At 38.2% G+C, this 12,606-nt stretch overlaps 1 protein-coding gene across 1 annotated transcript; it reads left to right on the top strand.

The window, feature by feature from the left end:
• The first annotated feature begins 7,651 nt into the window (after positions 1 to 7,651).
• On the top strand, positions 7,652 to 12,342 carry LOC139746066 (uncharacterized). Its single transcript, XM_071656909.1, is given in 3 exon segments — positions 7,652 to 9,916; positions 9,918 to 10,007; positions 10,264 to 12,342. Coding segments are annotated over 3 exon segments (2,760 nt in total). The 5' UTR covers positions 7,652 to 7,678; the 3' UTR covers positions 10,696 to 12,342.
• The last annotated feature ends 264 nt before the right edge of the window (positions 12,343 to 12,606 follow it).

Genomic DNA, 12,606 nt, shown 5'->3' with positions numbered 1-12,606 from the left:
TCTGAATTCTTTTCTTAATCTTACACTTTGCATCCCTTCATTAGAATTTGTTTATTTATGTGAGTATTGGAAATAAAGTTTTTATGTTTATATCTTCATGTATCACTTTATGTCTCGTACCCTTTCTTATAATGTGCATCTGAAGGAGGACAAGTTTTCTTTAATGGTGTTACTGAAGGGGAAAGAGCTTTCAATCCCTGACGCACTTTCCCGTGCACCAGTGGTCGACCCTACCCAAGCAGACCGGGAGGGAGAGATGGATGTCACCTTAGATATATGCAGCTGCATATATCTGGGCAGTGAAATTGTTGTTGTAGCCCTTTTCACTGACACCTACCATCAGCTTCACGATGGACAGAAAAAGAAGTACCCACAGCACTATGGGACTTGTGGAAAACACAAGACAACCGCACCACAGACAAAGGTGTTGTTCTCTCATGACACCTAGCTCAATAATGTTATGTGCAGGCACAGGGTGTATTGAAATGGTTTGGCCACATGGAGAGAAGATTGACAAAAAGGATATATGTGTCAGATATGGAGATTTGGGAGACCAAATTGGAGGTGGAAGGATGAAGTGGAAAAGATTTTGAGCAATCGGGGCCTGAACATGCAGGGAGGTGAAAGGCATGCAAGGAATGCATTGGAACGACGTGCTGTCAATGGATTTCTCTTATCAAAAGTTTGTCATCTTTGTCCCCTTCATTGCCATATATGTATGGACTTATCAAGACACATAAGCAGAATTTTTCAGCAAGACCTATAGTGAGTTCAGTAGGCTCCGTCACATAAATTGTCGAAATGGTCAGTCTTTATTAAGCCCTTTAGTGGGTAAGGTATCAAATTCTAATATCATGAACATAAAGTGATGTTTCCTCACTTCACTAAATTTCCAGTTAATGACCTTTTAGAATATTTATGGATGATATTCATTTGCCTGTTTCAAAGCCTAATTTTTGAATTGTGTATTTCAATTTAATGGAGATTATTATGCTCAAAAATTCTTTACATGGAATTTATTGAAACAAAATTACTAAAGGATATCTTACCTTCTAATGCAATTTGGTTTCGGTATGTAGATGATGTTCATTCAAAATAAAATTTACAAATATTTCTTAGTAACTTCCATCAAATTTACCGTAGAAAATGAAAATAATGGTATGTTACCATTTTTAGATTGCATGATCCATAGATAAGGAAACAAGTTTAAGTTTAACATATACAGAAAACCCAGTCCAGAGTTTATTGATGAGTTTGACAAGATAAATTCTATTGGATCTAAGTTAAAGTACCCTAGATCTTTCATTGATAAATCCCTTAAGTTAGCAAAGAAATCATTTTATAGAGTTGAGCCCAAACCTCCCACTGACACCAAGAATCTTTTAGTACTCCCTTTTAATAATAATTTCACTTTGCTTCCCATGCTGCCTTTAGCAACAATAATACTATAAAGAATATCTTAATTCACCAGAAAATTCTCTTGGTTGCATCTGTAAAGTGCCTTGTGGGAACTGTGATAAATTTTGTTGGTCAGACTGGTATAGATCTTTCAGTTAGACGTAAGCAACCTAAATATACTATAAGAACGAGTAGCGCTATCTCAGTTATTAACTCTAACTCTATTACCAAGAGAAATATCATTGAATCTTCTATTATTAAATACACAAAGAATTATAATATATAGTGATGGTCTATACAAATTAGATAACTTTATTATTGATAAGATTTGTAAAATAAGTTTTATGAACGCTCGGTGTATGTTTTGGACAATCACATGTTTACCAAATGACGTCCTAGCTTCGTCTCTTCGATGTATATCAACTGTTATATTTCCCTTTTCGTTCTCTCCTGATGATGTGATTATTACACGAAAGTGCACTTGGGAACTTTTCGTGTCTCATATATATATATATATATATATATATATATACAAAGCTTCAACGGCCAGGATCGAATCTGGGACCCCTTGTGCAAGAGGCAGGCATGTAACCGCTAGGCTAAGGGACTGTATGATATGAAACAACTATTCGAAATACTAAGTACTCGAATACTCTTCGTCTCACAATGGTGAGCAACGGGGTCTATCGGTTGTTTCCGAACAGAACACATAGCCAGCTGATAGCGTTTTACCGAACCTGATTGTACAATGCGGAGTTATATGAATACGAATAAAGTGTATATGAACGCGCACCTTCATAGAACATACAAAGCTCCAACAGCCAGGATCGAACCTGGGACCCCTTGTGCAAGAGGCAGGCATGCTAACCGCTAGGCTAAGGGACTGTATGATAGGAAACAACTATTCGAAATACTAAGTACTCGAATACCCTTCGTCTCACAATGGTGAGCAACGGGTCTATACTTGGTTATTTCCGAGCAGAACATATAGCCAGCTGATAGCGTTTTACCGAACCTAACTGTACAACGCGGAGGATCAAACCTGGGACCCCTGTGCAAGAGGCAGGCATGCTAACCGCTAGGCTATGGGACTGTATAATAGGAAACTATTCAAAACACTTGGTTGTTTCCGAACAGACGCACATAGTGTTCCAAATCTCATGATCTTGAATTGTTTTAAGGCAAAAAATCTAATGACATTGTTATAAATCTAACGATTTTGACATGTTACATGTTAGAAGGCAATATCTGTTTATATATATATATATATATATATATATATATATATATATATATATTCCTATATGATATATATATATATATATATATATATATATATATATATATATATATATATATATATATATATATATATTGTGTGGCGAGGTGGCGATGGGAATAAATAAAGGCCATTTTTTTCGTCTGTTTCCTTGCCCTACCTCGCTTATAGAGGAGACAGCGACAAAGCAAAATAATAGATAAATATGTATATTCCTATGAGTCCACACACATTTAGACACCCCAATCTGAGCCTGCGAGGCCCTCCCCGCGTGACTCCTGTTTCCCCTTGTAGAAAGATAAAATATAAGGAGGGGAGGGTTTCTAGCCCGCCGCTCCCATCCCCATTAGTCACCTTCTACGACACGTGAGGAATGCGTGGGAAGTATTCCTTCTCCCCTATCCCCGAAGATTATATATATATATATATATATATATATATATATATATATATATATATATATATATATATATATATATATATATATATATATATATACATATATATATATATATATATATATATATATATATATATATATATATATATATATATATATATATATATATATATATATATATATATAAATTATCACAATTTTGCACGTGATCAAGGTATTCCTATGAGTCCACGGGGAAAATGAAACACAATAACTTCCCAAGTGCACTTTCGTGTAATAATCACATCATCAGGGGAGACACAAGAGAGAAGTATAACAGTCAGTCGATATACAGTTGATATTTCTCTCTTTTGTCTCCCCTGATGATGTGATTATTACTCGAAAGTGCACTTGGGAAGTTATTGTGTTTCATTTTCCCCGTGGACTCATAGGAATACCTTGATCACGTGCAAAATTTTGATAATTTATATATATATATATATATATATATATATATATATATATATATATATATATGTATATATATATATATATATATATATATATATATATATATATATATATATATATATATATATATATATATATATATATATATATATATATATAATCTTCGGGGATAGGGGAGAAGGAATACTTCCCACTCATTCCTCACGTGTCGTAGAAGGTGACTAATGGGGATGGGAGCGGCGGGCTAGAAACCCTCCCCTCCTTATATTTCATCTTTCTACAAGGGGAAACAGGAGTCACGCGGGGAGGGCCTCGCAGGCTCAGATTGGGGTGTCTAAATGTGTGTGGATGTAACCAAGATGAGAAAAAAGGAGATATAGGTAGTATGTTTGAGGAAAGGAACCTGGATGTTTTGGCTCTGAGTGAAACGAAGCTCAAGGGTAAAGGGAAAGAGTGGTTTGGGAATGTCTCTTGAGTAAAGTCAGGGGTTAGTGAGAGGACAAGAGCAAGGGAAGGAGTAGCAGTACTCCTTAAACAGGAGTGGTGGGAGTATGTGATTGAGTGTAAGAAAGTAAAGTTTAGATTGATATAGGTAAAACTGATAGTGGATGGAGAGATGGGTGCATATGCACCTGGGCATGAGAAGAAAGATCATGAGAGGCAAGTGTTTTGGGAGCAGCTGAGTGAGTGTGTTAGTAGTTTTGATGCACGAGGTGAGTAATGTGGCAGTAGAGGGAATAATTGGTGTTCATGGGGTGTTCAGTGTTGTGAATGGTAATGGTGAAGAGCTTTTAGTTTTATGTGCTGAAAAAGGACTGGTGATATATGTATGTAAGTAGGAAAGATGGACAGCGAGTGTTTTGGATATTTATGTGCTGAGAGGTTTAACTGGAGGGATGTCTGATCATTATCTTGTGGAGGCGAAGTTGAAGATTTGTAGAGGTTTTCAGAAAAGAAGAGAGAATGTTGGGGTGAAGAGAGTGGTGACAGTAAGTGAGCTTGGGAAGGAGACTTGCGTGAGGAAGTACCGGGAGAGACTGAGTAGAGAAGGGAAAAAGGTGAGAACAAAGGACGCAAGAGGAGTGGGGGAGGAATGGGATGTGTTTAGGGAAGCAGTGATGGCTTGTGCAAAAGGTGCTTGTGGCATGAGAAGCGTGGGAGGTGGGTTGATTAGAAAGGGTAGTGAGTGGTGGCATGAAGTAAGATTATTAGTGAAAGAGAAGAGAGAGGCATTTGGACGATTTTTTCAGGGAAAAAATGCAAATGAGTGGGAGATGTATAAAAGAAAGAGGCAGGAGGTCAAGAGAAAGGACAAATGAGAGTTAGTGTGGGAGAGTATCATTAAATTTTAGGGAGAATAAAAAGATGCTCTGGAAGGAGTTAAATAAAGTGCGTAAAATAAGGGAGCAAATGGGAACTTCAGTGAAAGGGGCTAATGGGGAGGTGATAACAAGTAGTGGTGATGTGAGAAGGAGATGGGGTGAGTATTTTGAAGGTTTGTTGAATGTGTTTGATGATAGAATGGCAGATATAGGGTGTTTTGGTCGAGGTGGTGTGCAAAGTGAGAGGGTTAGGGAGGATGATTTGGTAAACAGAGAAGAGGTAGTAAAAGCTTTGCGGAAGATGAAAGCCGGCAGGGCAGTAGGTTTGGATGGTATTGCAGTGGAATTTATTAAAAAAGAGGGTGACTATGTATGTATGTATGTGACTGTATGTATGTATGATTCATGGTGAGGTGCCTGAGGATTGGCATAGTGCCATTGTACAAAGGCAAAGGGGATAAGAGTGAATGCTCAAATTGCAGAGGTATAAGTTTGTTGAGTATTCCTGGTAAATTATGTGGGAGGGCATTGATTGAGAGGGTGAAGGCATGTACAGAGCATCAGATTGGGGAAGAGCAGTGTGGTTTCAGAAGTGGTAGAGGATGTGTGGATCAGGTGTTTGCTTTGAAGAATGTATGTGAGAAATACTTAGAAAAGCAAATGTATTTGTATTTAGGATTTATGGATCTGGAGAAGAGTTGATAGAGATGCTTTGTGGAAGGTGTGGGAGGCAAGTTGTTAGAAGCAGTGAAAAGTTTTTATCGAGGATGTAAGGATGTGTAGGACGAGAGGAAAGTGATTGGTTCTCAGTGAATGTAGGTTTGCGGGAGGGGTGTGTGATGTCTCCATGGTTATTTAATTTGTTTATGGATGGGGTTGTTAGGGAGGTGAATGCAAGAGTTTTGGAAAGAGGGGCATGTATGCAGTCTGTTGGGGATGAGAGAGCTTGGGAAGTTGTTGTTCGCTGATGATACAGCGCTAGTGATTGATTCACGTGAGAAACTGCAGAAGCTGGTGACTGAGTTTGGTAAAGTGTGTGAAAGAAGAAAGTTAAGTAAGAGCAAGTCAATTGGGAGGTAAGTTTGAATGGAGAAAAACTAGAGGAAGTGAAGTGTTTTAGATATCTGGGAGTGTATCTGGCAGCGGATGGAACCATGGAAGCGGAAGTGGGGGAAGGGGCGAAAATTCTGGGAGCCTTGAAGAATGTTTGGAAGTCGAGAACAATATCTCCGAAAGCAAAAATGGGTATGTCTGAAAGAATAGTGGTGCCAACAATGTTGTATGGTTGCGAGGCGTGGGCTATGGATAGAGTTGCGCGCAGGTGGGTGGATGTGCTGGAAATGAGATGTTTGAGGACAATATATGGTGTGAGGTGGTTTGATCGAGTAAGTAATGTAAGGTTAAGAGAGATGGGTGGAAATAAAAAGAGCGTGGTTGAGAGAGCGGAAGAGGTTGTTTTGAAATGGTTTGGGCACATGGAGAGAATGAGTGAGGAAAAATTGACCAAGAGGATATATGTGTCAGAGGTGGAGGGAACGAGGAGAAGTGGGAGACCAAACTGGCGGTGGAAAGATGGAGTGAAAAAGATTATGAGTGATCGGGGCCTGAACATGCAGGAGGGTGAAAGGCGGGCAAAGAATAGAGTGAATTGGATCGATGTGGTATACCGGGGTCGACGTGCTGTCAGTGAAGCGTCTGGGGTAAACCATGGAAAGTTGTGTGGGGCCTGGATGTGGAAAGGGAGCTGTGGTGTCGGGCATTATTACATGACAGCTAGAGACTGAGTGTGAACGAATGTGGCCTTTGTTGTCTTTTCCTAGCGTTACCTTGCACACGTGAGGGGGGAGGGGGATGTTATTTCATGTGTGGCGAGGTGACGATGGGAGTAAATAAAGGCAGACAGTATGAATTATGTACATGTGTATATATGTATATGTCTGTGTGTGTATATATGTGTGTTCCTTGACATGTATAGGTATGTATATTTGCGTGTGTGGACGTGTGGCCATTTCTTTCGTCTGTTTCCTTGCGCTACCTCACAAACGCGGGAGATAGCGACTAAGCAAATATATATATATATATATATATATATATATATATATATATATATATATATATATATATATATATATATATATATATATATATATATATATATCATCCATGGGGATAGGGGATTAAGAATACTTCCCACGTATTCCCTGCGTGTCGTAGAAGGCGACTAAAAGGGGAGGGAGCGGGGGGCTGGAAATCCTCCCCTCTCGGTTTTTTTTTTTTTTTTTTTTTTTTTTTTTTTCCAAAAGAAGGAACAGAGGGGGCCAGGTGAGGATATTCCAAAAAAGGCCCAGTCCTCTGTTCTTAACGCTACCTCGCCAACGCGGGAAATGGCAAATAGTTTAAAAGAAAAAGAAAGATATATATATATCTGGGGATAGGGGAGAAAGAATACCTCTTACGTATTCCCTGCGTGTCGTAAAAATCGAGTAAAAGGAGCCAGGTGAACGTTTCCCTCTTTGGCTCAGTCCTCTGTTCTTAACGCTACTTCACTAATGTGGGAAATGGTGAATATGTTTTAAAAAATATACATATCTTGGACCTTTTACATGTAACAAAGTTTTTGCATGTTTGGATGTTAAAGAAAGACCTTCACAATCTCTCCTTTGTGTTCTGTGCTTCAATCTCTCCTTTGTGTTCTGTGCATGGTTGTCCTCTATCTTGATACTACATTTTTTCCTTGTCACTCTTGGTTATTCTTCACATAATTATTTTATGCACATGCTCATACCATCTGAAAGCTGTGTATTCATATTTCTATCTTAAACATTTTATATGATTTTCTGTACAATACTTTTTTTCAGTATGTGCTCGCAAGTTAATGTATATTTTTTTACAGGTATCGGAGAGTGTGAATTAGACTCAAGGGTGATAAATCCCCTAATTCTTCGACGGCTTCAGCCATCTGGTACAGAAGTGGAAAATGAATTAGAGACGCCAGATTCCCCAAGACCAGGTGTTGAAACACCTGAGGAAACGGAGGATAAAGATGAAATTGAATCTGGAGTTGATGCTGGAGGTGTTAAGATAACAAAGACAACGACAAAGAAGGTAACTAATACTACTACTATAAAAAAGAAGACTTCCAAAACAACATCTGGAAAGGAATTCTCTGTATCCACTGAACGGACATCCTCATCCAGTGGATCTTCTTCTAGTTCATCTTCTTCCTCCAGTTTTTCATCATCATCATCATCTGGTATCAGCAAGTCTGATTTCGATCCTTCTGGTTATGAAGAGGAAGGAAGTGGATTTCACGAAGAGGGTGCTAGAGAGCATGGGAGAACACATACACGAGTCAGTCGTAGGGTTTACTCTTCTTCAGGTGGATCTAAATTTAGGATTAATAACATAGATAATGTGGGAGATGAAGATGGTACTGTTGTTAGTCATCATGAAGAGACTCGTACCTCTTTTGGAGTTTCCCCTGATAACAAAACAAAATTTCATGAAACACATCATGAAAGCAGGAGAGTAACTGTAAAGGAAGAAACTACTGAAGAGGAAATTCCAAGAGGACGATGGAGTGATGGTGGTGGCTACAGACGGACTTATACTGAGACATCCTCTTCAGGTGTTAGGACTTCTGATAGTGTTCCTGAAGATGATCGATTTCATTGGGAGAATCACAGGACTTCTCAGTCAGGTGGAGGTGCACTCGATGCAAATTTTGGTAGTGATACAGATGAGTTGGAGAGGTCTGGTTCTTCAGATGGATATGGTAGGAGATTGCAAGGTGGTGGTCATAGCAGCATACCTGCTAACAGGGGTGAAACCATCAGAACTCATTCTGAAGGTTATGGGGGAAGCGGAAATGATCACTACAGAAAAACTTACAATGAAGAAACTAGAATAGTTGATGGTGATTCTAGGACACAAACTACTGGAGATGATACAGCCCTAGACAGTGAAGGTATTAGGAGAGTTCACATATATGGAGGAAGGACCGACACTGATAATGATAGGTCTAGTTGGCCAGAAGAATCAGTGGGAAGAGGAGAGTGGAGAACAGAAAGTGGCATACACAGAGTGGATAATGTAAACAGGGCACACCCCACCAGAAGAACAGGGGAGGATGATTTCACTGGTACCCGCACTTATGAATCTAGGGGAAGATTTGGGAATGATTTTAGACATGGTGATGGTGGAAGTGATAGAAGAGTTAGTTCTGGTGGTCAGAGAACTTATACAGATGGCCATGATAGGACTTCAGGTCATGTTGATGGTGACAGCTTTACAAGTGATTCAGGTGACTATGACTATGACAGAGTGACTATTGATGATAAAGGCAGAAGTCACCATGAACATGACAAAAATCTTGATGATAATGGTTACAGAAAAACCATTTTTGACTGGAATGACAGAGGAAGTCACACAGGCCATTCTCTTGGTCATAAAAGGACTGAAATTATAAGGACAACAGAGTCTCATGGGCATAGAACTGACCAAGACAGAAAGGTTCAGCATAGTTATAATGACCGTGAAAGTTTTGGTGATGTGGATGAGAGAACATATACTGATGATCGAAGTACAGCTGGAGAAATGAATTTCAGAGGTCAGTCTAATGGAGTTCCCAGACCCCAAGGTAATACTTTTAGGGCTGATTCTGATAGGTATGGGAACAGCATGGACTCAAGAATGGATTCTAGCAAGTTGAGAACTACCACATGGGATTTAAGCTCGGGCAGAGGAGGCCAAAATAAAGCTGAATGGAATACCCACTCCACTCATTACCAAAGAAACTTTGACAATTTGGACAACTCTCAAGGACATTTTGATAGCACAAGTAGCTCCTCAGATAGAGGAGTGGATCTTCATGAGTCATTAGTTCCTGATGAAAATGGTACATATACTCGTGTGGAAGTAGATCCCGAAACTGGGAAGACGACAGTTTACACGCGAAGAGTGTATTCTAGTTGGCCTGAAAACTGGGATCGTAGATTTTACAGAGAAGAGGTGTCTGCTTCATCCCCACAAAATGAAGATGAGCAAACAAGACAGCGACGAGATTTGAAAGCGGATTAAGCGTGAAAAGGAGCTCATTATCAAGCCCCAGGCTGTGACAGATACTCAGACAGGCAAAACAATGCAAGTAGTGAATCTGGTAAGTGAAAACACAGTTGTTGGATTCTTGTTGCTGATACTAGTATATCATTTCCAGAGCAGTCTCTCTGAGTGTGTTTGATGAAAATAGTTTGAGATAGAGCACCAGGAATTATGTGAGCAGAATGCATTGATTAAATTATATAATCAGCTTGAATTACAGATGATATGAAAAATGTAGATTAGGCTTATCTTTTAGAAAAAATGGAAATATTTGAATTGCTTATCAGTGTTGATTATTGGTATGTTTATTTCAGAGATGTGATGGCGATTTCCCAACTGCAAAATGCTTTGTTTTCCGTTGCAACATTCGCAACTTAGGAGCCAGGCAATCAGCAAGTATTCGTATTAAGTCACGACTGTGGAATTCTACATTAGTTGAAGACTATCCTCGTGTTAGCTATGTAAGCATTAAATCAAGGGCCTCATTAATTCTTCCAGAGGACATTCGTGAAGACCAAGATCAGTCTGATGATACTGCCTCAGCTGAGACCTTAGCATATCCTGATTTACTTGATCAACTTCCACCTGAAGAAGTACCCCTCTGGGTAATATTAGTTTCAATTTTTGCTGGACTTTTAGTTCTCATAATTATTGTTTTAATTTTGTGGAAATTAGGTTTCTTTGAAAGAAAGAGGCCAGACCCAACGCTCTCTGGAAATCTTGATAAAGATGCCAATGGATACTAATTTATCCACATGAAAATATGAAATGTTTGTGTTCACTTTCAAGTGCCAATTTATGTTTAGTGTTTTCCTTTTGGAAAAGTGGCTGGTAAATATACTTCCATTAGGTATAATAGAAATTGGTATGTGATTCAGTGCTTGCATGCCGACTTTTTTTGATATCTTGAGAAATGGATAATCATACTTTTTGTAAATCATGAAGTGGTTCTTAAGTCACATTAGAATCAGCACCCAAAAGAACAGAAGATCCACTTCCAGAATTATTAAAGTGAAACTAATTTTGCAGTGCTAGCTACTATCTTGAGTGCCACAACAAATTTGTTGCTGCTGCTGTGTCATGACTGTGATGTTGACTGTGCCTTCCAATCTAAGACTTTTAGGAGGCTGTTCTGTAGCTATTTAGTACTAAATAATTTATGCCATTTTCATATACAATTGCTTTTCTGGAGTGTTTGATATAAAATTTGAGTGAACTTTATGGGAAGAATTATTTAAGATTTTTTTTTCATACAATAAGAAAATATAGGTGCATCTGTGTTTTAGATTTTGAGTAAAATGCATAAACACTACCTCTGTAAAAGATTGTAATGCTCTATCAAAATGAGATATGTGAGACAATGCAATTTATAAGATATTTTAAGTGAGACAATGCAATTTATAAGATATTTTAACTACTTTTATCTGGTGTAACCACTGATTGTTCTGGTTTTATCTAAATTGGTTGTTACCTCATTTCAAGCATTTTGATTATGAAAAAATGAATTTCTGTACCTAATAACATTGCCATGAGCATAAATGTGATATTTGAATGGATTTTGAATGCATGGGGTTGTAGCTTTGTGCTGTGAAAGCACATGATAATTTGCATGTGTATATGAGTGTTTGCAAAACGCACCTTAAACTAATTTTGTACTTGGGTGTTTTGCTTTGTGTCTCTTGTTTTGTAAATATGTATAGATATTTGGTGACATAGGGAGTATTTGTTAAAAGCAAAACATATTTTTCTCTGTAGTTTATAGAATGTTGTCTTGAAGCTTTTATAGGGTCTGTTGTAGTTAATGATTCTCATATGTGCGTATCTTTTAGGATCTCACTGTATATATATATATATTTATATATATGGGAAGATTTATATGTGTGATGAAGCTGTGAGGCGGAAGACAAGGTGGCCTGAAAGTGCGGTACTGCCAAGTTAGGGATTGCTCTTTCTTCCCAGGGTGGTATTAATCACATTTATACTGCAGAACCAGTATAATATATATGGTATATATTCTCAGACTTCACATGATTATTTCCCCATTTCTTCATCTCTATTGTCAGTATATGATTCTCTTTCTTTTCAGGTTTTTCTGCTTTTGCTTGTGTATATTTGCTGAAATAGCCCTCAACTTTACACATTATTATTTCTTTTTGAAAGCAAGAAGCATTTGTTCCTCTAATGTGATAAACAAACCAAACTTCCTGTATCTGAGGAAGATTCAGCATGTGCCACCCTGTTAGGAAGAGGTGTACATGACACAAGAGATGTAAAGCTATTCACTGAGTTCAACTCTTTTCAGTTTATAGTTGATGAGTCTTTATGCAAGATGTGATGTATAATAGTTCAGAGGGGATGAGTGTTATTCCTGTATAATAAATGGTTTAACAAATTCTGAATTCTTTTCTTAATCTTACACTTTGCATCCCTTCATTAGAATTTGTTTATTTATGTGAGTATTGGAAATAAAGTTTTTATGTTTATATCTTTATGTCTCGTACCCTTTCTTATAATGTGCATCTGAAGGAGAAGACAAGTTTTCTTTAACGGTGTTACTGAAGGGGAAAGAGCTTTCAATCCCTGACGCACTTTCCCGTGCACCAGTGGTCGACCTTACCCCAGCAGACCGGGAGGGAGAGGTGGATGTCACCTTAGAT

This window comes from Panulirus ornatus, chromosome 63 (assembly GCF_036320965.1).
Source record: "Panulirus ornatus isolate Po-2019 chromosome 63, ASM3632096v1, whole genome shotgun sequence".
In the NCBI taxonomy this organism is placed as follows: domain Eukaryota; kingdom Metazoa; phylum Arthropoda; class Malacostraca; order Decapoda; family Palinuridae; genus Panulirus; species Panulirus ornatus.
This window is presented reverse-complemented; position numbering and strand designations above follow the sequence as displayed.